This window comes from Eublepharis macularius, chromosome 14, assembly GCF_028583425.1.
Source record: "Eublepharis macularius isolate TG4126 chromosome 14, MPM_Emac_v1.0, whole genome shotgun sequence".
NCBI lineage: Eukaryota > Metazoa > Chordata > Lepidosauria > Squamata > Eublepharidae > Eublepharis > Eublepharis macularius.
The window spans coordinates 64,363,268-64,386,648 of record NC_072803.1 but is presented as its reverse complement, the minus strand read 5'-3'; the positions used below and the strand labels follow the sequence as shown (position 1 = coordinate 64,386,648).

At 48.3% G+C, this 23,381-nt stretch overlaps 1 protein-coding gene across 2 annotated transcripts in view; it reads left to right on the top strand.

Annotated features, from left to right (window-relative positions):
* LOC129342153 (histo-blood group ABO system transferase-like) overlaps positions 1 to 21,939 on the top strand; it is a 58,616-nt gene extending 36,677 nt beyond the window's left edge. Inside the window, exons 2-7 of one of the 2 annotated variants that reach the window (XM_054997764.1) lie at positions 11,285 to 11,378; positions 16,162 to 16,221; positions 16,473 to 16,520; positions 18,721 to 18,756; positions 20,037 to 20,171; positions 21,214 to 21,939. In XM_054997764.1, coding sequence (XP_054853739.1) covers positions 11,285 to 11,378; positions 16,162 to 16,221; positions 16,473 to 16,520; positions 18,721 to 18,756; positions 20,037 to 20,171; positions 21,214 to 21,919 — 1,079 coding nt within the window. In that variant the 3' untranslated portion in view covers positions 21,920 to 21,939. Of the gene's footprint in view, positions 1 to 11,284; positions 11,379 to 16,161; positions 16,222 to 16,457; positions 16,521 to 18,720; positions 18,757 to 20,036; positions 20,172 to 21,213 lie in introns of both variants that reach the window. The other variant, XM_054997762.1, reaches the window with a different exon arrangement.
* The last annotated feature ends 1,442 nt before the right edge of the window (positions 21,940 to 23,381 follow it).

The following is a 23,381-nucleotide window of genomic DNA, read 5'->3' as shown; positions in this document are numbered from 1 at the left end:
GAGCGAGCCTATAAGCACTGTTACCTACGCTAATCACAGCCCCCACTCCCAGTACCGGCCCCAGGGACGTAGCCCAGACTTGGAGCCGCGGGGAGGAAGCTTGCGCGGGAGAAGCAACAGTTTCAGTTGAGGACGTGGCCCGAGGGCCTACCGTCCGGGAGTCTCCTTTGCACCTGCCCCGAGTTACTGTTTGCCCTCCCAGCACGGACCCCCCGAGCCTCAGAGACAGGACACGTCCGTGGCGTCCCCGCCCTCTCAGGCATCTCACCCATACAACCACCAGGTCTATCCCACTCCAGATCAGGCCAGCTCTTGGGGAGCGCCCCAAAGGGACCACGAGAGCCCCCAAGACTGCGGCAATGCACCTCAGTCTAGGGACCCCCTCTGCTGGGAAATTTGGATGCGCCTCAAGAACCTTGGAGCAGACACGGAGCTATTCCACGGAAAGCCCACGTCCACTCTAATGCAGGCGATCATGGATTGGGAAAGTCAGCGGCAGCCTCCCGTGCCCCCAGCCCTTCCAACGGTGCTGCCCCTGCCACTCGAACCCTCTGTTTCGAGTCCTCCGATAGCCGCTGTTCGGGAGACCTCGAGCCCCAACAACCCCTTCAGGGAGAGCTTCGCCTCCGCTAGCCAGAGCATAGGATCAGGCTAGGGCTGCCCGGAGTCTCAGTCTCCCTCCGTGGGCATAGTCGCCAGACTAAAGCCAGATACATGGGGGAGACCTTCCAACGGTGCTGCCCCTGCCACTCGAACCCTCTGTTTCGAGTCCTCCGATAGCCGCTGTTCGGGAGACCTCGAGCCCCAACAACCCCTTCAGGGAGAGCTTCGCCTCCGCTAGCCAGAGCATAGGATCAGGCTAGGGCTGCCCGGAGTCTCAGTCTCCCTCCGTGGGCATAGTCGCCAGACTAAAGCCAGATACATGGGGGAGACCGACAGTGAAGGCAAGGATCGGGACTCCCGGGAAGAAGAAAAAGCCTGCCACCCTCCTCATTGATACCGGAGCATCGCTTAACATACTCCAGCCCACCCTAGTTGTGCAAGGGACCCAGACCCCCACTACCATGCACCTTGCCGGTTTTGGAGGCGGCGCCCAGAAGTCGCGGGTCTGGCAGGACAGTCCCCTTACAGTCGGAAGCCTGGCCACCCGGATTTCTGCATGCGAGAACCAGGGGGAAGACAACGGCCTCTTGGGCATGCCTTTCTTCCGAGCCGAGGGACTGACCATTGACCTAGCGAATGGACTCCTTTGGCGCATTCTGGGAGGTCCAGACTTTGTTAATGCTGTCCACTGGTGCGCTGCACTAAAGGCCCCCTAGCCCCTCGCCCCCATCACCGAGGACCCCTGGGTTCAGGATTTCCCCGAGGTCTGGGTGTCAGACAAGGCTGAATGTGGGATAGTGAAAGGCGCTTGCATTCTGATTTGAAGGGAAGGATCCCCCTCCTCAGAAGCAGTACAGGTACCTGGCCGAGGCCGAGGCAGGGATAGCTAAGACAATAGAAGGACTCCTCAAGTGGGACGTCATACTCCCGATGCAATCCATCTGCAACGCCCCATTGTAGCCAGTCCTGAAAGCAGATGGAGTGACCTGGAGGATGACGGTCGACTTCCGTGCCCTGAATGCCACCCCCCCATTGCCCCGGTTGTGGCCAAGTACAATGAGATCCTGACGGCCATTGCTGCTGGATCCCGGTTCTACTCGGTCATAGACCTGGCCAATGCCTTCCATTCCATCCAGCTGCATGAGTCTTGCTGGTACAAGTTCGCGTTCACCTTCCGCGGCCAGCAATACGCATTCAAGCGTACGCCCCAGGGATTCCACTCCAGCCCCAGCTTTTGTCATGCCCACATAGTCCAGATGTGGGAGTGCCTCCAACCTTCCTCGAGGCCACACGTCCTGAGCTATGTGGACGACATTTTGGTCCACGCCCCCACCGAGGAGCTAGCTCGCCAGATCACGAGAGAGGTCCTCGGACTCATCCGCGAGACCAGGTTCAAGGCCAGCAGGGAGAAGACCCAATTAGTTCAGACCAGTGTCAAGTACCTGGGTCTGACCCTGGGACCCGAGGGTCGCACCCTGGACGCCCAGCAAATGGAGGTCATCTCCAAGCTGCCAGCCCCCACCGACATCCCTTCACTTAGAGCCCTCCTGGGGACCTTCAACTTCTCCCGGGATTTCATTGAGTCCTTTGCAGACAAGGCTCGCCCTCTGTATGCTCTCCTTAAAAAGAACACCCCTTGGGAATGGGGACCTGACCAACAGAAGGCCTTAGACAAGCTTAAACACAGCCTAGCCGCAGCCCCAGCCTTGGCACATCCGGATGTCACCCAGCCGTTCTATATTCAGCTAGCTGTCTCCGATAAGAGTATAGGAGCCACACTCACTCAGCAGCAAGCAGTAAGGGTCATGGACTCAGATTTGGGCTCACACTTCATTGGAGAGGTCACCCAGGAGCTTTGTAAGGCATTAGGCATCCAACATCGCTTCCACATCGCCGGCCATCCTCAGGCTTCTGGCACCATAGAAAGAACTAACCGGACCCTCAAGGAGGCCCTCCGGAAGATGGTTCGCTCCTCAGGGAGGGATTGGGATGAAAAACTCCCCATCATTCTAATGGCCATCTGGGGCACTACCGCAGTTCACGGACTTACCCCCCATATGGTCATGAAAGGAAGGAAGAAGCAGCTCCCAGAAGCCTTCTGGCTGGACACCCAGCTCCCGTCAGACATGCAGCCCGTAGTGATTAACGATACTTGGGTTCAGGATCTCATCGCTTCGATACACGCCATTCACATGCAGGTGGCCCAAAAGTTAGGCATAGCCCAGAAAGACATGGACCGCAAACTAGGATGGGTCAGGAACCCAAGGCAGTGGGAGGAAGACCAGCTCGTTTTATATAGAAAGTTCTCTCAGAAGGCGCTCTCACTAGCTGCCAAATGGCAGGGTCCAGTCCCAATCACTAAAAGGATTTCCCCTGCAGTCTATCAAGTGGCCATTCAGAGAAAGACGGGAGGAACCTGGCTCAAATACTTCCACGCCTCTCAATTAAAGGAATGGAAAGGAAAGCCGCTCCAAACCGCCCCACCAGTATATGACACTGGGGGAACAGCAGCTAGTCCGGCTCCCCTCTGCCCAATAATCCGTCAGATGTCCCTCCACCCTGGGCCAGAAATACCCTATATCTCTTTAGATGAGACCATTTTAGCCTTAGAGCAGAAGGCAGATAGCAACCTGCATCAATGAGTACTCTCAAGTCTATTCTTTAACTCTCTTAGGTGGGCCCCACAGTTGGGACTCTGAGTATCGGGGGAACACGGCAACCAAAGTCAAATAGGACCACCAGCAAAAGTGATTCTTAATTGGATTTTAAGCCGCATGTTCGGAAAAAAAATTACACAGGCTACTTGTGTCAAGTATTGGGAAGGCTTTAGCCCAAAGGTGATTGCATCATTTCCAATACTGCAGACGCACCAATAAAGGTGATCTCTGTATTTGAAAATGTTTCACCTTCCGTGCTGGTGTAGATCCCACATCTGCGCAGATTTGGGGTCTCACCTGCCAACCCATGCATTTGCATGATGGTCAGCTTTGGCTTTGAGGGCTGTGCCTCCCCTTAAGGAAGACCCCCCGTGAGACCCGACACCCCTCTTTTACTAATGTTCCTATTCGTCATGGTGAGTTGCTATACGGCGCCACCATCTAGTACGCTTTAGTGCAAACGTAAGAGACCCGCCAGTATTTTGTAAATATGTTACCTCCAGAATGTGTTATTGAGGTGCGTTCGCTACGCACAAGGGGCAATGTGCCTCATTTACATAGCCAGGATCCCCCACGCCAAGATGACCCCCGAATGACCCAGACCCAGTGGCGCCGGAAGATTTTGGCCGCCTCCACCGCTGTTCGCCAAACACCGCTGAGCGCCCTCAGCCCCGCTTCGGCCCTGTCCGCCAGCAGCCGCCCGTCCCGTCTAGCGTAATCTTTTCCCTTGCCCATACCATATAAGGGAAAAGAAGGGGGGGAGACATATTAAAGTTATAATGAAGCCATGCCAGGCCTTCCAAGTGAGGGCAACCTAAAATCACTCCATGCCTGTGTGCTGTGCTTTGTGTGTTTTTCTTTCTTTTAACCAGAAAATGGGGTCTCCCGAGGGAGTCCCTCCAAAAATTGTTCCTAGGAAAAAAGATGGTCCGTTGAAATACATAGATGAGGTCCTGTAAAAAAGCAGAGGGAAAAAGGCAAAGCGAAGCAAACCAACATAAAACATACCTTTAACCCTAACCACACCTACTTAAAAATAATTTCAGAAAAATAGAACGGAGGTCTCCAACAGTAGCAACCCTTACGGTTACCGGAAACTGCTCTATAGCCCATCTCAGGTGAAACGAATCGCAAGGCCAGGCCGAGCCAGACCGACAACTCTCAGCCCGCAAAATAAGAACAGCCCGCCACCGAGCGAGGGGCACCTGAAGGCCACATAGTCTAGGCACCCAGGGACCTCTGGGGCGAGTTGGCATAATCCCGCCTAACGTACAGCCGACCCTCAGTCGACATAAGAATGCTCCCCCGGAAATATACATGCTATAAGAAGGAGGCTCCGCACAGGAGTTCCCCAGAGCAACAAGCTGGAAGGCTCGCTTAGTGCCCTGGGACTCCTTGTTCGAGCCCCGCCTGATAGGTAGTGCTGGCAGAAAAACACCCTCCCTTTTCCCCGCTTTGCTTCATTTATTTTATGTGCTGCAACAAACTTAGGAGACCTGAACTTATACCCACAGGTCTCCCCAGGATATTCTCGCCACAAAAAGGAGAGGACGGGAGATGAGGCACCTGGCTACTCTGTGTTTGCTCGTGCTGGCAGGCACCCTAATCGAGGGACGCCCATCCAAATTAATGCCCTACCCCCACTGGAGATGTATCAATACACTAGCAGAGAATGAAATGATGGTCTGCAAGGCTGTGCAGCAGAGTAATATGACCACCCCTACGGATTGCACCATCTTCCGCAGTTGTGAAGAGCAGTGGATCCAACCCCCAGAACTTGTTATATTATGTGTGGGAGTAAAAACCATGTCCCAAGAACTAGTGTGCTACTCACCTACCGATACAGTGTCACCACTCGCCCTGATCCCGTGCCTACACCTCCCCCACATCAGGCCAGCCCCCACCGCAGTCTCGGTGGTAGACAGATATACCACCCCTGCCAATCCCGAAACCTCGCTGTTTATCACTGAGGCTTTCGGACCATACTGTGAAGTTATTCTAGTGTCGGCCGCAGTATGGAAGGCAGGAGACCCTTTTAGGATGACCATCCTACTAGGCACTACTACCACTGAATCTGCATCAGTCACCGTCACTCCCCCTTCAGGCGCGGTTCTCTCCTTTGCTATAGAGCACTGGGAGAACCTGACCTGGATTGTAAAAGAGGAAGACCTAGCCAAACACGGCCCGCCCGATTGGATACTGGTTCAACAGACACCCGAATGCCAAACCAAGCCCCTAGTAGAGACATTTCACCGGCTTGGGTTGCTCTTTGTAAATTTGACTCACGAACCAGGCAATTATTCCCTGCTGATCCGGACCCAGGAGACCCACGCCGGACCCAGGAGACCCACGCCAGGAGACCCACGCCATCCAAATTGACCCTTCGATTGCTAGCAATGAACAATTAAGCCAAGGTGGCACGCATATAGTGGGCTCCCATGTGTTGAAAACTGACATTTGAGAGAGTCCTAGTCCGCCCGCAAATGTCTCTAAAAGAGATCCACATAGACTTAGTTGAGCTAAATATAACCCAGAGGCTGCCGCAGTGTGCTCCCTATCTGGAGGCCGGTAGCAAGGGTTGGAATGCATGGCTACAACTGTGGATCGATCCCCCTCCCCCTCTCTCACGTGCCAGATGAAGCATCGCCGACTGGACTGCTCCTGCAGCTAGAGGCTTAGCAATCATGGATTCGGTCAATATTGAGACTCTCGCCAACAAATTTGCCCATGTCACAACTAGCATCTCCTACTTAGGTAAACCGGTGGTGCAGTCCCTAAATTCCATTTCAAATGGGCAACACGAGATCAGCTCTATTCTAGTTAACTGGGAGAGTCAAATTGAAAGAGATTTTTCTCTGCTGCTCAAGGGAACGCAATCCTTTAAACGCAACGTGTCAATAGCCATGGCATGTCTGCAAGCCCAACAATTAAATCAGGCTGTGGCCATAGGGCTAATTTGGCAAGCCACGGACGGGCACTTGCCCCTGGAAATTAAAAGATTGATTATGCCCAAATTGTCACTCATTGAACTGGAGCTCGAATCCTGGTGGTCCCTTGTAAATTCCTCATTCTCACCGACCACCCAGGACCTTAAATTATTTTTATTAATGGCCAGTGCACACGAGTCATTCCATGTGTATCCAGTGGTGCCTCTGGGACTCCAAGTCAGTGACACCGAAGTCCTCTATGCCCGCCACCCCGACCATTGGGCCTGCTTCACCCCGACCAGATGGCAGCTCATCAGCCTCAGAAGGTGTCAGCATCGAGACCAGACCGGCTTCATTTGCCAAGACCAAGCCTTCGTGCCGCATCACCCCTGAGTAGCCCCGCAAGTCGACACCTTCAATGAGTGCCCCTTCGAGGTAGCCCGCGAGAACACCTCCGCTGTGGTCTATATTGGAAAAGGATGTGCCTGCGTGCGAACGGCCTGCGACTTTGTGATCCTGAACTCGTTCCATCTTAAGCCCGTGATCCTGGGGGTCAATCGCTGCTTCTGCAACCTGTCTTCGGTGGCAGCCTGCGACTTCACCTACATGGTACCGGTCTGGACCTAAGAAGTGATCCTGGTGGCACCCTCCACCTATTGACATGTGAAGCCCATCTCCCTCGGCATCGGTCTGGAGCTGATCCACAAGCTCCTGGCCCACCCGCAGCTTCACCACACCCTCTAGAGCATCCAGAGGGATGGGGACACCACTGAGCTGGTCGTGTCTCACAATGGAAAGGAGATCCTGGACCTGGCCCAACGGATCAAGACCACCGGGGAACACTCGTGGTGGGAAACTCTCTTTGGCTGGAGCCCCACTGCTACTGGAATTTATAATTTGGCTTTGCACCCGATCGTTGTTATTTTGGCCTTCCAAGTTTTGTTGTGTGCCTCACTGCTTTATTTGGGCTGTTGGAGCTGCCGACAGCTCCAGCAACTCCGGATGTCCCACCACTTGGATCGCTACAATCCCGAGCTCCTCCTGCCTTAACTGTTGCTCTTGGCGCTCTATGCTATCCTTCGCTTATTTTGTTGCTTATGCTATTATGAACTGTGCTTGTGTGTTTATGCTTACATGTATGGACTCTGAACCGGCCCCATGGATGCTTTGCTGCCGGACACCGCTCCGAGGCCCTCTTGTGGACTAGGGGGGGACATATTTCTCCACCTCCCAACCCACGGCTCGCCCCCGGACGACCACCAGCAGCGCTACCTCCATGAGGACTAGGAACTGTGTGCCCGAAGTCCCTCTTGCCGCCCACTGACCCTGCCCTGCAGATTGACGTGGACAGCAAGGTGGGGTGGAAGTGTGTTTTGGGATGCATGGACAAAGTTTGCGTGTTCCTGTAAATATGCAACCCAGTCCCACAGCTGTACTGCGGACTGAGCCGTCTGTGATCTTTGCCGCTCAGTTGTTTTTAGTTCCCAATGAATTTCTTTCCATTGCCTTTCATGAATTTCGCCCCTATGAATTTAGCCCTGAATTAACCCCTCACTCTGTCTATTGCAAGTGCGCCTATGATCCTCCCATGAACTTGGATCTTTTGATCACCCCCTATCAACTTTCTTCCTATGAATTTCTTTTAACTCTATGAATTGTCCCTTTAACCGGACTCCCTCTGCCACATCGATTTTAGCCTATTTATCATTCTCTGAATTGGGTTTTAACTGGGACCCCTCATGAACTGTCTCTTCTAAAGATTGTTTATCTTCCATAAATTATTGGTTTTAAGCTTTTATGAATTTGGTTTTAATCTGGCTGTATGAATTGGTCTTTTAATTGCGAATTTTATTTTTCTGCCCCCATGAGCCCTTCTACCGCCTACCCTCATGAATTGTTTCCTCGCACTTGCTTTTATCATCACTGCTTGTATTTATGAATTGTTTTTAATCTCCTATGTATTGCTTTTAATCCCTTACAAAATATTCTATGAATTGCTTCACTTTTAATCTTGTATCTATGAGTTATGCCCTGCTTGCACTTTTCACTTTTAACATATATGAATTACTCCTTGCTTTTATTCCCCATCTATGAATTGCTCCATGAAATTGCTTGCACCTTTAGCTGTATATGAATTAGCCCTCTCTTAATCCTGTATCCATTAATTGACCTATGAATTGCCTGTGCTTTTAATCTTTTGCTTATGAATTAATCCATGTATATGAATTGATCATTGCTATGTATATAAATATGAATTGCTTATTGCTATTTATGCTAACGGTTGCACTTAGCACACCTCCTGCAGCCCATTGGCTGATCCAAACTCTCTCATTCGGTTATGTGGTTCTCCAAACCAAATTCTTAAGTGACACCTCCCCCTCCTTCCCCTCCCTCTCCCGCTTCACTCGGAAGTTGACCGCCCGACGTGCTGCTCATCCTGCCTTTGAAGCCAAGTTCAGAGATCCATGTGCCTGATGTCACGTGGTCTCCGAGGGGGGGAATTGTTGCCAAGTAGGCCCCCTCTCCTGCTTTAAAGCCTGCCATGGACTGTGCCAGAGTTTTCCTGCATTGCTTTTTTACTGCTACACCAAGATTGCCCTGCACGTGTGCGCTCTAATACACGTGTCAGTTTCCTGCCTGCTTGTTAATTACCTTGCTGCTGCAATAGACCGTGTTAGTTTCCTGACTCCATGTCTGGATGACTCCACAAAGGACTTTCTTCCTGGGCAGCCCTGCCCAGACCTATATCTGGACCTCCCAGGGTGTGTTTGGACTTTATTACACGTGTGCCCCATCCCTGCATTGCCATCCGCCACGGACCGTGCCTGTTCCCCGCTATGGACTGTGCTTTACATGCTGTTTCCCTGCCTCCATGGAAGCCTGCCTCGTTGGGGCCCAAGCTGCTGTTAGCAGCCGGGCGCCTGCTGGGGGAAACCTCCAGCGAGCCTGGCCAGGCACTCCCTGGCCAGTTCCCGCCTGGAGCCCTGCATGCTGGTCCCCAAGCTTGCCCTTGCTACCGGGCAACCTACTAACCAGCCCCCGCTATGCCCAAGCCGGCAATCACGTTCTTCGGCAGCCAGAAGACCTAGAGGAAAAGCCTGCTTTGGGAAGCCATTTCAGAGAATCGGAGACACCACGTCCTCAGCGAGAGAACCTTGCTCCGCTCTGCATATCTTAGGAGCTGCCCCGGAGAAGAAGTTAAGTGCCGACCATCCCAAGCACTTAGAGAATGCATCTCAAAGAAACCTCCGCATTCCAGAGCTGATGACATCAGGACAAGCCCTGTCCGCTGGAACATCCATTCAGCCCGCTCGAATCTCCCCCTCCCTCCCTTGTCCCCTCTTCCTGAGGTGTCACTATAACACAATCAGATTCCTAAAGTGGCCCATCCAAGGCATTCAGTAACCCATTAAAGCCTTTGTTTTAACCCATGAGAACCACCAAGTACAGCGCCAGCCCCAGGGTACGTTTTGGGGTATTTAAGCCGGTCCCTCAGACCGCATGGTGCTCGTGCCATTCCTATCCAGACCCCCTTGCTGTCTCTCTGTGGATCCAGTGCTGGCATTGGACCACCTCGCTGCCGTGTCTCTACTCCACTTCAGGATTGTAAGTATCGCCCTTATCATCGTGGGTACCTGCTCATCCGACCGTCTCTGTACTTCTTACTCTGCATTTCCTAGTTCTTGTATGCTTTCTTGTATGTATGTGCAAGTTCAGACTTACGCCACACTATTAGTAAATACACATGTTTATTGAATCTATTTGTAGTCTGCCTCTTTGTCACTAGAGGGTCTGGAATTGGGACCTCCATAAATGTTGGTTAGATCCGCGCTAATTTTAGTTCCAGACTGCTGAGCTAATTTCCCCATTTAAAAGAGCAGTTCTGGTAACATTTCTTATCTTTTATGTTTACTTTTTATTGCTTAAATAAACCAAGAAAAAAATCAATGGGCTTAGACTAGAGTAACTCTGCTTAGGATTTCACAAGTGTGTTCAGTTATCTAGTCTTTATTATTTTCCTCTCTGTTTGCACAGCTGTATATCTGTGCCTTTCTACACTTCTCTGGATAAACTTTTTGGAGTATAATCGTGTGTGCTTATTGGGAATTTGTTAGCTTCAATCTAGAGCCAATACTTTGGCCCATTTTGGTCATAGCTACCCAAATAGTTGTTTAGCGGAACTCAATCTGTAAAGTGGTCTACCTTGCAGAGTTGACTTCCTGTTTAACACCCAGGAGGGCTGAGAACTTGCCTCTCTGTTCCACAGATGAAGGTTTAGTCAAGATAGGCTAGTAGTGGCTTGTTACCCTTGAAATGCAGACCTACTCCCAGTTTTGAGTGTTTTGCTTTGGCCCTCCCACTCAGGATGGCTTGTGAATACAGCCATACTTGACATACCCTGGTTTGGAAACGCTGTCATCTACAGGGAGGGCATTTCCACAGAAGGGATGAGTGGTTGCCTGGCAACAGGATAGGGGGAAGGAAGGTAGACTCCAAGAATGATGCAGGGAAGAAGCTGAGGTGGTCTTCTTTTGAGGGAGTGGAGAATCTCTGAAGAAGTCTAAGAGGGAAAAACTTGTGGAGACTGAGAAAAGCTGTTGGCAGAGGAGTGGCCGTCTTCTGGTGTGGATGTTTGATCCTGAGTGTTGGTGGGACATCTCCTGTTGTGACTTCGAGGGAAAAGGGCTTCTCAGAGTTTGTGAAGGAGAGAGACCTCACGAAGTGTGCAATGAGACCAGTCTGCAGGTTGTGAGTCAGAGCCCAGAGCCTAGAGACTTCCTTCTCTTGTCACCCTGACTTTGGGATTCCTCAATACAATTATTATTCTCGCTGTTTTGTTTTAAACTTCCAGTTCTGAACACATTGCTCCTCTTCTTTAAATAAAAGCTATTAGTGCTATCTCGGTTTAAATGGGACATCCACAATCTTATGACAACTAACCTGGCCCTTTGCCCCAACTTTAAAAGAACTGCGTTTTCCAGTGAGTAGGTAGTGTAGTTTGGTGTTCTGAATGTTTTGCAGTTTGTTTGACATGGAAAGATTTATATTTGCATTGATTCAAGACCTCTTGTTTCATACAACATTGTTATCTTTCAGGGCGCAAAAGGATCAGAGAGCTTTCTTCAAAATATCGTATTCCTCTCATCTTTGGGCTATGCTTATTACCATCTCTCATGCTGGGATACTTGTGGTAAGCCATTGGATGGATGACAGAGGTTTTAACATTTTCTTCCGGGGAACCATGTGGGTTCTTCCGTGAAAGCTTTCCTGATGAAAAGGTTCGTCACTGCAGAGCCACCATAGCCAATCATCCCCTGAAATGCTCAGAAACTGAATGCAGGGAGCGGGGAGGTACAAAAGAAAACCAAAGGATAAAAAGCTAAACAGGCTGAGTAGCACAAAAAAGTGAGACAGTAACTAAACAGAAATTAGAATATCCCACCACCCACATACAGCTAGAAAGAAACAAGGAGAGGAAAGAAACCCTACACTGGCCCTCAACCTTGCGCTCCCCAAAGTGGCAACTCAAAAAAGGAAAGATCAAGGATGTGCTTGAATGTGCATGGAGAGATCCTGCATAAATTGTCAGCAAAGAAAGTCTTCAGCATCTTCTCCCATTTAAAAAAGGACTCTGCTCAAAGTTTCATTAACATTAAAAATAGGTGTGAAAAATATTCTTTGAAGGTAAAGAATATTTTGAAATACAGTCAATCTCTTCACTCTTTGTTTGAGAACACACAAAAAGTTATTGATGCCAGTTTAGAAGGTTATTTATTCACAATGTCTATTGGAGTATTAATTCCAGAGTTGTGTTTGCTGATTATATAATACAACCCAAAACTGAACAGAGAGCAGATCTGCTATTTATAGTTCGCAACCTCTTACTTTGTGATGTGGCAGGATCATTCCAAGCCATTTGACTCAGTTGTTTTCATAAAAGAACTGATGATTGATTGGCAAGTTTTCTTGATTGGCAAGAACTAGGCATGTTAAAGACGTCACTTGCAAATCACTTTCAAAACAATCAAAATTATACACAGAACTCTGGTTCAGTTCATTAAAGCACCTTCTGGAATGCTGAACCAAATCTGGAATATGAGGCTACAATGACTCCCCTCCCCCTGCCCAAAAGTTTGTGTGTTTTATTTTGGTACTTACCACGCAAAGGCCACGCAGGCAGGCCAGGCAGTCTGGAGCTGTCTGGCAGCATCTTGTTTTCCTTAACGGCAAGTCTGTTAAGGAACCAATTGGCTCCAAAGGGGAGAGAGTGATCCCTTAGTGTTTGTCAGGCTATGGCGTTCCAGACACGATAGTCCGTTTAACTCCCTTCTGCAAGAAGACAAGGTCTTTTGGTTTCAAAAGGTTTTATTTTGAAAGACAGCATTCAGGCCCAGACGGCCATACTCTAGGATTAGAGATCCTAGCTGAACAAAGCATTGTTAGGAATGAGATACAGATTAGAAGTTGTTACATTTCACACTCTCAGAGCCCAGCCTCCCCCAGACTTCACATAGCAGGATTGTTCTCTATGGGAACACTAGTCAAGGTCGACTCGGCTTGCAAAAAAGATAAGACGGTGTCTTCTCCCATGGAAGCAGCTCCTCGCAGGTGGGGCCTAGAGGGAAAAGAACACTAAACAACTAAACATGGCGTTAGTCAGGTTGCTTCCTGTCAGGCAACATACAAACAGACCCTGACAGTGTTAACTCCATTGGAGGGAAGAGGATGTGCATGCAGCACTTGAGTGCATTTTTTCCCAATGCTTCCTGGGCATTGGCATTGAGTGGCTCGTAGGGATCAAAGGTTTGCTTTGCACCAGGAGGGGAGCAGCAGACGGCATGGCGCCATCAGCACCAGCATCACCATCGCCATCCCTTTCTGTGCGTTTGACACACAATGCAAAGAAAGGCCAGCCCAGTAACATCCACGCAGCTGTGGATTTGAGGAGGGTCTCCTGCACCCTCTAAGTCTCTGGCTGCCACAAAGGCTCATGTTATGCTGATTAGGTTGAACATTTGTTCATGCCTCCGCACATGTTCTTATAAATGAACAAAGAAGACTCCCAGCAATCATAATAGGCTATACCATTTGCAAGAATCTTTCCTTTTTTCTCCCCTTACCCGCCCCCTCTCTCTCAGGCAAATACCCTTCCCCCCAGCTCCCTTCCAGACATGTTTACCTTTCCCCTTCCACTTCTCCCTTTTCTCCCCTCCCAAACACCCTTCGCCCCTTTCCCCTTTTTCCTACCTATTGGGGGTAGCTGAGCTCCGAGCTGGCCATTCCTGGCCAGTGGGGTCTCACCAAGCTGCAGCACCGGTCAGGCAAGTGGTACCCCCTGTGTCCCAGTGCTTGATGGGCACGTCACAGCCCAGTGCTTTATGGGTGGGCTGGAGCTTCCCACAGCCCAGTGCTGGATGGGGGCACCAGCGCTTCCCATGACCCAGAGCTCTTCTAGTGGCCCCATTTGACATATTTAAGGATCTGTGTGTGGGGGGGTGTCACTTGGCTATTAGTGGGAACCCACAAGAACTTGTGGGGGATATCTCACTTCCCCTCTCCCTGCCATGTCCTCTTTCCCTTCCCCCATAGCCTCTCTCCTTTTCCTACTTCCTTCTCTTCTTCCCACATACTTTTGTCTGCTCCCCAGTCTTCATCTTTCCTCCTCCCCCAGTAGCCTTTCCCTATGGCCCAGTTTTGTGGTGGGGACACACTTCATTTTCCCCTGTATCCCCTTCCCCGCACTATTTCCTCTTTCCCTCCTCCTGGCAGCCTCCATATCCTCACCTTTCCCTACATCCTTCTCTCCTTCAAACGCATTAAACACCTTTTATCTGCCCCCCCATCTTCATCTACATTTCTTAATTTACTTCGTTTATATACTGCCTTCTCCATAATGTGGACCCAGAAGCAGCTTACATCATTCTCTTTGCTTCCATACTATCTTCACAATAACCCTGAGAATTAGGTTAGCTGAGAGTGTGTGACTGGACCAATGCCACTCAGTGAGCTTCCACAGCAGAGTGCAAACCTGGGTCTCCCAGATCCTACTCTGACTCTAACCACTACACTATCTTGGCTTGGGAGGGGCAGCTGTTGGACAGCAGCAAGCAGTCATGTTTGGGTGAGTCATGCATGTTTTGCGGTATCAAGTTGTCCAGTGGTGCTCTTGGGCCTGGCCCCAATGAGTTCTCTCTCAAAGACCAAAACAGATATCAAAAGGGATGTGCCACTTACACCTTTTTCTGGTATAAAGCAAGCCAATGAACTGTTATGGTTGCCTAGTAACAGCTACTGAGGACAACCAGTTAAAGCTGCAGCTTTTATCATTTTGGCCTTTTTTTAAAAAAAATGCAATTTTTTTTAGACTTCAGATTTTTCTGCAAACCTGAGGCATTTTTCAGGTGTGTAGGAAGTTCTGTCTTGTCAATTTAAGGCTCCAATCTCTGGATTTAAGTATCCACAGCTCAGGGACATTTAGCTATTACTATATAAGATGATGATGATTTTTGTGATGAAAGGAAATGCTTCCCCTCTCTTTTTTCCTCACTCCTACTCTATGGCATAGATCAACAGTTAGATCAACACTCTTGGTCTAAGTCCTATCTATGGCATAGACCAACACTCTTAACAACCACACTACTCACATACTCAATATTAATATACACATGAATCTTGGAGTACAGAGTTAAATACTGGCTTCTCAGATACCCCGGCCTGAAAATATGAACACATTTGTTTCATTGAAGTATGGTCCAGGACAGCAGATTTACTTCACTTTCCATATCTTTATATCTCCCCACTACTACCACCATGTTTTTAACCCCCCATAAATTGAGGGGATTAAAAACCCATCACAGACAGAAACAAAAACAGCTAAAGACAAGACATATTCCTATCTCCTCAGTTTCTCTAAAGAGGATCCCAGGATATCAAAATCAACTTAACTTCCACCAGAGGAGTTAGCCGTGTTAGTCTGTAGTAGCAAAATAGTAGAGTCCAGTAGCACCGTTAAGACTAACCAACTTTACTGTAGCATAAGCTTTCGAGAACCACAGTTCTCTTCATCAGATGCATCTGATGAAGAGAACTGTGGTTCTCAAAAGCTTATGCTACAGTAAAGTTGGTTAGTCTTAAAGGTGCTATTGGACTCTTTACTATTTAACTTCCACCATTTCAGTTCCAAACAAGAGATGGGCACAAACAGAAAAAAAAACCCAAACATGATGTTCGTTGCCATTTACGAACAGGGACTCATGAACAAGAACAAACATGGTCCTGTTCACGAACATATTCGTGGTTGGCTGTTCGTGGGGGCCAGCAGGCTCTCCTCCAGCCATCATCCAAGTCAAGATCCCCACTGCACCATTCCCAGAAACCTGACCTGAGCAGGCAGCAGGAAAGGTACCAATAATAAATAATAGCTTGGCCCCAGAGCCTAGCAGCAGCCCTGGAACTTGAAGTGGTAGATCCCTACCACAACACTCCCAGAAACACCTGAGCAGGCAGCAGGAAAGGTACTAATAATAAATAATAGCTTGGCCCAGAGCCTGGCAGCATCCCTATCCCACCACACATAGAGAAAATTCAAGCTCCAATGCACTCTGTCTATCAAAATGCCAACAGCAACTCTCTCCCTCTCCACTGTCTGCAAAACCAGAACCTCCCTTGTAACAAATTCAGCACACTAACAACTTCACTGCATAGCCTATATTGGGCGAAAGGGATTAATTCCATGTATGATTCCTTGGGGAAAGGGTAGGATACAATTCTTGCTACCATTTGGCATCCAAAACTTAGTAGGGATTCCCCCCCCCCAATTTTTCATTATTGAATTTAAGATGACAATAAAGTTGAAGCAAACCAACTAGATCTCCTGTTCATTGCTTAAGCTTGTAACAGCCAGTGCAGAGAATTCTGTCTGCATAGGCTTGACAGTTCTGTATATAAAAAGGGATTTTTTTCTTTTATTCCAGGCAGGCATCCAAAGGAAGTTGGCTGAACAGCAAAATCTCACTATTATGCGAAACCCAGAGGTAATATGTGCCTGGATGCAGGGGCCACTAGCTAGGATGACTTTCAAAATATGGCTGCCATGAGGAAGGGTTTAAACAAGTTTTAAGAGTAGAAAAAATGAATAACAGCTTTTGCTTCATTTTCATCTAATACAAATTAATTGCACCATCTTATAACAATAAAGCAAAGCATTGTTTTATATTTTGAAAAATGGTTACTATGATATTAGCTTATTTGCAACAACCGAATTCTCCAGTTTCTCATTCCACAGATACAAGACTGATCTCTTGGATGGTTTACCAGAGATAGAGTTACCGAGGTACAGTTTTGTGTTACTTTTGTTGACATCTGAACATGAGCAAGAGATATCACTTTGAGGTGGCACACATTCTTCACTCTAGGCTCAGTCCCTGGCATGTGGAGCCAAGAAAGATTTCCTGACTGAGGCATTAGAGAGCACCTGCCAGATAGTCCTGGGGGGAGGTGGATCACTGATGCAACTCAGTAGAAGGCAGGCTGTGCATAGATCATGGGGCTGTGAGGCAGGCACCTGCTTGGCATGCCGGAAGTCTTAGATCATGCAGTCACTGACCTTTCTGTTTAAGAGTTTTCAAGAGCAGACCTTTCTCCACCTGAGACACTGGAGCCAATCAGATGAGACAACACTGAACTGCATGGACCAATCATTCAACTCAGGAGAAAGAAACATCATGAGACACCCAAATTACATGTGATGCAAAATGCATGACTGCCTGCCACTCATCTACTCCTCGTCTTTTGCAATGATTATTAAGACAGAATTTATTTAATACTTAGCTTCATGGTGAATAAAATTATTCAAATATAATAAAGCCTAAATCCACAAATTATAATTAAAAATCTACAGAATAGCATAAATAGCCTACGACAGGGCTAAATGAGATGGTTGCTTTTTTTAGAGTTCAGTCCAGGTTCCCTGCAGCCACACAGCAGCTGCGTGGCAGAAAGCAGCAGAAACAAATAAATCTCCCTCCCCCAGCATGGTTGTCACATGGAAAATGGTGAGTAGGGGAGGCTGGAGCCATTCCTCCCTCTGTGGTGGGGGTGTTCCAAGCTCAAATGTGCTCTGTTTTTTTTTAAATATATCAATTCCCTGCAGCTGCTGTGTGGCTGCAGGGAACCGAACTTAGGTCCAGGCAACCTGGGTACAATTATTTTAAAAGCAAACATCTAGTTTGGCCCTTGCATAATCTGGCATAGCACATGCAGATATGGTACAGGATTCAGCCATAGTAAAGACTGTAAATTAGAGCGGAACCAGATCCCCCAGGACCCCTTTCCTGTGATAGTTCTCTTAATGCCTGTTTTAAAAAGGATACTGGTAAGCAGGATTTGGCCTTCCTAGTCAAGAGTGAAGAACATGGTGAAGCACTGTACTAAGTGCCTCAAACCTGGCTAGTCCTTGAATAAAGAGCCATGTCACGGGCTGGGCCAGCCCAAGCAGGGTGGTACAGGTCCAAACCTTGATACCAAGTCCAGAGGGAGTTTCAGGAGCCAAAAGCCAAGTCAAAGCAGTGGTCAGAGCACAAGCTAATGCCAGAGTTGAGTCCAGAGTCCAAGAGCAAGGTCAGGCACAGTCCAAGGTCAGTTACCGGTAGTGTCAGGTCCAACAGTAGGCACAGGCAAGGTGCACAGAGTGGTTGCAGGCAGTAGAGACATTGCTTCCACGCCTGGCTGTTGCTCCTGATTGGCTTTTATAGCCAGGCATGGTTTTCAGCCAGCTGCTGGGGCTCCATCCTGAAGCTACTCATCATCACTCTCCAGCAGCTGGCGTTGGCTCAGGAGACGAGCACTGCGCCGTCTCTCCTGCAGCTCCAGTCTCTGGCGCTGTCTGCGGCGTTCTCTGGGTGTGGGTGAACCTGGGGGGGTGGAAGCCTCTGGCTGGGCTTCCCCTGTGGTGCTGGCAGTCCCTGACTGAGCTTCCCCTGTGTAAGTCCCTGGCTGCACTTCCCCTGTGGTGCTGGGGCTGGAGAGTACTGATGGCTCTGCTTCAGCTGCTGGCTGTAGGCTCCGATTAGCCAGCAGCTGTGGCTCCTGATTACCAGCCTCTGCTGAGTCAGGGCTGGCTACACAAAGCCCCTCTCCTCCTGAGGAGGAGTCCTCGCTCTCACTGAGCCCAGGCTGGGCTATGACAAGCCAGACAGCAGCACTTGCATTGGAGGGGGGTGTCCCTTAATAGCTCCGGCCCCAGGAACTGCCCTCTTGCTCTTTCCAGTGCTCCCAGCATTTTCTCTGACAGAGAGAGAAGGAAGCTACATGCAGAAAATCTAGCAGAAAGACATGCAGTCTTCAAGGGGTGGCTGGATGAATACTTGTTGGGGATGCTTTAGGCTGTTCCTGCATTGGGCAGGGGGTTGGACACCTCATCTGTAAAAGGCCCCTTCCAGCTCTATGATTCTATGATGATTCGGAAACTTTTCGCTCTGTGGAAAATTATTCCTAAGACCCAACTTCTCTCTCTCTCTCTCTCTCTCTTTCAGAATGGTTTACACAAAACCACACATCTTTAAGCCACCGTAAGTAAGACTCACAACTCTTCAGCATTTGCAAGGATGGCTGTCCCAGACTCCTTATGGATTTTGATAAGGTCCCCCATGACATTCTGATGGGCAAACTGGAAGACTGTGGACTGGACTATAGGACAGTTCGGTGGATAGGGAACTGGTTGGAGGACCGCACGCCAAGAGTGGTGGTCAATGGTGTTTCATCAGATTGGAGGGAGGTGTCCAGTGGGGTGCTGCAGGGCTCAGTTTTGGGCCCGGTACTTTTCAATATTTTTATCAATGATCTGGATGAAGGGGTGGAAGGGCTGCTCATTCAATTTGCTGATGATACCAATTTGGGAGGAGTAGCAAACACCCAAGAAGATAGAATTAAAATTCAACAAGACCTGAATACTCTGGAGAAGTGGGCAGCTGTGAATAGGATGCAATTCAATTTGACAAGTGCCCAGTATTACATCTGGGCCACAAAAATGGGAAGCACAAATACTGGATCGGGGATACACTTCTGGGCAGTAGTATATGTGAAAGAGATCTTGGGGTAAGAGTGGACTGTAAACTGAATATGAGCAGTCAGTGTGATGCAGTGGCAAAAAAGGCCAATTCAATCCTGGGTTGTATCAAAGGGGCAATAGCGTCGAAATCGCAGGAGGTCATAGCCCCTCTCTATACTGCCTTGGTCAGGCCGCACCTGGAGTATTGTGTGCAGTTCTGGAGGCCTCACTTCAAAAACGATGTGGACAAAATCGAGAGGGTGCAGAGGAGAGCGACGAGAATGATCAGGGGTCTGGAGACTGAGCCCTACGAGGAAAGGCTGAGGGCCTTGGGAATGTTTAGTTTGGAGGAGATTGAGGGGGGACATGATTGCTCTCTTTAAGTATTTGAAAGGCTGTCATTTGGAGGAGGGCAGGGAACTGTTCCAGTTGGCAGCAGAGGGTAGGACCCGAAACAATGGGCTTAAATTATATGCACGAAGGTACCGGCTGGATATTAGGAAGGACTTTTCCGCGGTCAGAGTAGTTCAAAAGTGGAATCAGCTGCCTAGGTGAGCTCCCCCTCACTGGCAGTTTTCAAGAAGAGGCTGGATAAATACTTGTCAGAGATGCTTTAGGCTGATCCTGCATTGGGCAGGGGGTCAGACTAGATTGTCTGTATGGCTCTTTCCAACTCTATGGTTCTATGATTCTGCCCAGCCCCACTGGGGAAGCATTGAAAATTGTGGAGTTTTCAAAAAATTGTCCTCTTGTCTGTGCAGCTCTGTAATGTTATTCTGAAGAAGTCCTCTTTCTCCACAGGAGAAATGACGTCCTTACAATGACTCCTTGGTATGCACCAATCATTTGGGAAAGAACCTTCAACTTGGAAATCCTGAATGAGCAGTTCAGACAAAGGAACACGTCCATTGGACTGACGATATTTGCTATCAAAAAGTGAGCATGGCTTGACTGGAGTGGAAAGCAGGCAATGGGTTGAGTGTGTTTGAGGTTTGATTGGTCTCTTTTCTGCTAACCTATCTTGTTGTTGGGGAACTGGGGGTGCTGATGAATGGTCTGCTGCACAGACCTGCTTTAAGGGTGATTGGAAGGTTGGCAGGACAAAGCGGTGACTCATGCAGAGACACAGTAGACAGCCTCCTCTGTCTCTGGTGCTTTCTTATTATCCTGCCTTTCTCCTGTGAAACACAAGCTGGCATACATGGGATTCCAAGGAGGTCTTCTACCCAGGCACTGACCCGCATTACCTCGCTGTCTCCATTTTGGTCACGAAGCCTCCATTTTGGTGCTGAGAGCTGCCCCTGCCTCCTTGACATGCATTGATGTGGCCTGAAGTTCTGCAAGCAGTTCCTGGCACCAACAGCACTTTAGAACCTGTCCCCGGATGCCTTCAGCCAACACTGTGGAGAGACCCTAAAAGGGCGTGGTTGCTGGTTTTACGGATTTTACAGTGCAGTTCTAAGCAGCACCCATTGTAAACCCTTGTAAGCCCATTGACATCAATGGACAGAAGGGTGTAAATCTTTTTAGGACTGCACTGTAAAAGTGCAGCCATTCGAGTAGTAGCAGCAGTAAAATAGAAGGACTACATTATTATCCCCCGTTGCCTTCATCAGTTATAGCTGACACCTTGTTATGGTCTTTTAAATCTTACTTTGTACATTATATCTTAATTTTCTCTTTATTGTCTTGTACCTTGGAATGTGATAGGAAAATTATAAGTGAATGAATTCCAAATGGTTGAATTCAAGCATTCTTTCAACTTTACAATAAGGAATAACACACAATGAACCCCTTCCCCACAATCAATATAAGTATTTTATAAGTTATAAAGCTTACTGTGATAATGTTTCTCCTCTCAACAAATATGTATGAATTGCATTTCATACATGACTCAAAATTCTGTCTTGAGACTGGGCAGTTTCTTGTTGTGTTCATATTCCATTAACTAATGGGAAAGTTCTTTTGTTTCTTCTAGGTATGTCGTCTTCCTTCAGAGGTTTCTAGAAACCGCAGAGACTTATTTCATGGTTGGGCATAGAGTGAAGTATTATATCTTCACCGATAGGCCTGAAGCTATTCCTAACATAACTGTCAAAGAAGGAAGGGAGATAGTCCCTCTTAGAGTCCAAAATTACCCCAGGTGGCAGGAAATCTCCATGCGCCGGATGGAGATGATCAGTCACTACTCTCAACAGCGCTTCATCCATGAAGTTGGCTTTCTGGTGTGTGTCGATGTAGACATGCGGTTTAGTGACTCTGTGGGAGTAGAGATTTTGAGTGAGGTCTTTGGCACGATTCACCCAGGTTTCTATGCTGCTGAGCGCCAAGCATTCACCTATGAACGACGTCTCATTTCTGAAGCTTACATTCCCCGAGATGAGGGAGATTTTTACTATGCTGGAGGTTTCTTTGGAGGAACAGTGGCGGAAGTTTACAAGCTCACGAAGAAGTGCCACGAAGCCATCATGGCCGACAAAAACAAAAATGTGGAGGCTGTCTGGCAGGAAGAGAGCCACTTAAACAAGTATTTTGTGTACCATAAACCAACCAAAATACTTTCCCCAGAATATCTGTGGGACAATAATCTTGGTAACCCACAATTCCTCAAGAAGAAGCGATTCCTTGCTGTCCCAAAGAACCATGCTGCAATCAGAAATAAAAGAAACTTGCATCTGAAATGATATCCAGACTTTTCTGTAGAATGAATAATACCTGGAATAAAATATTGTTATTTATAACAAAAGGGGCTTGTAATGTTTATCAACCTTGTATTGTCGAAGGCTTTCACGGCCGGAGAACGATGGTTGTTGTGGGTTTTCCGGGCTGTATAGCCGCAGTCTTGGCATTGTAGTTCCTGACGTTTCGCCAGCAGCTGTGGCTTGGCATCTTCAGAGGTGTAGCACCAAAAGGCAGAAATCTCTCAGTGTCACTGAGAAAGAAAGGTTTGGACAGATCACAAAAATTTGGAAGCGTTACGCAGTCCTTGGAGACTCAACGCCAAACAGCTAAGATGGGCGGAATACTTTTCAAAATTCAATTTCACTCTCCAATTCTTGCCTGGCAAAACTAACTTCCTGGAGGATGCCCTTTCGCACATGCCCCAACACAAAAGCAAGCGGGAGGAGACAATAGACACAGTATTTTCGCCTACCCAACTGGGGTGTGTGGTTACTACGCGCAGTCGCGCAGCACAACCTTCTCAGACAGACAATGGGTGGAGACAAAAACTGAAAAGCGAAAGCGAAAAGGAGGGGGACAGTATGCCCAAAGAGAAATTATTTCAATCCGAACAAGGGGAATGGCTTTGGGGTAATCGATTTTATGTACCAAAGAGTCTAAGAAAAGAAGTGCTGCAACGCTGTCATGATGCCCCGACAGCCGGCCATTACAAATATTTAAAAACACTTCATCTGGTCCAGAGACAATTTTGGTGGCCGGGCATGCGCAAAGACATTTCACAATATGTAGCTTCGTGTCCCATTTGCCTCAGCGCCAAAACACGAAAGGGTAAACCTCCTGGACTTTTGCAGCCCCTTGAAACTCCAAGTAGACCGTGGGAAGTTATTTCTATGGATTTCATCACAGATCTTCCCCCCTCAAAAAACCACACCTGTATTTTAGTAGTGGTGGATCTGTTTTCCAAGCAAGCCCACTTCATTCCTTGCACTACTATGCCCTCAGCAAAAAGATTGGCGGATATTTTTCTGAAATACATTGTAAAACTCCATTCTTTTCCATCAAAGGTAATATCCGACCGCGGCGGACAGTTCGTTGCCAACTTCTGGCGGGAGCTTATGCAACTAATGGGAATTGAGCAAGGTTTAAGTTCCGCACATCATCCGCAAACCGACGGACAGTCCGAAAAAACTAATCAATTATTAGAACAGTTTCTCCGTTGTTACATTAACTTCCAACAAGACAATTGGATTGATTTATTGCCCTTAGCAGAATTTTCTTACAACAATAGTGTACATGCGTCTACAGGAGAAACCCCTTTCAAAGTAGTTTATGGCTACCATTTTAAACCGTTTCCTTTTGAAGCTCTTCCCCCCCGCAACAGCCTCCAATGATGTTTCAGAATGGTGGGGGGAGGCAGCTCAGCAATGGACTCTTATTCAACAACATCTTACCAAAGCTAAGCAA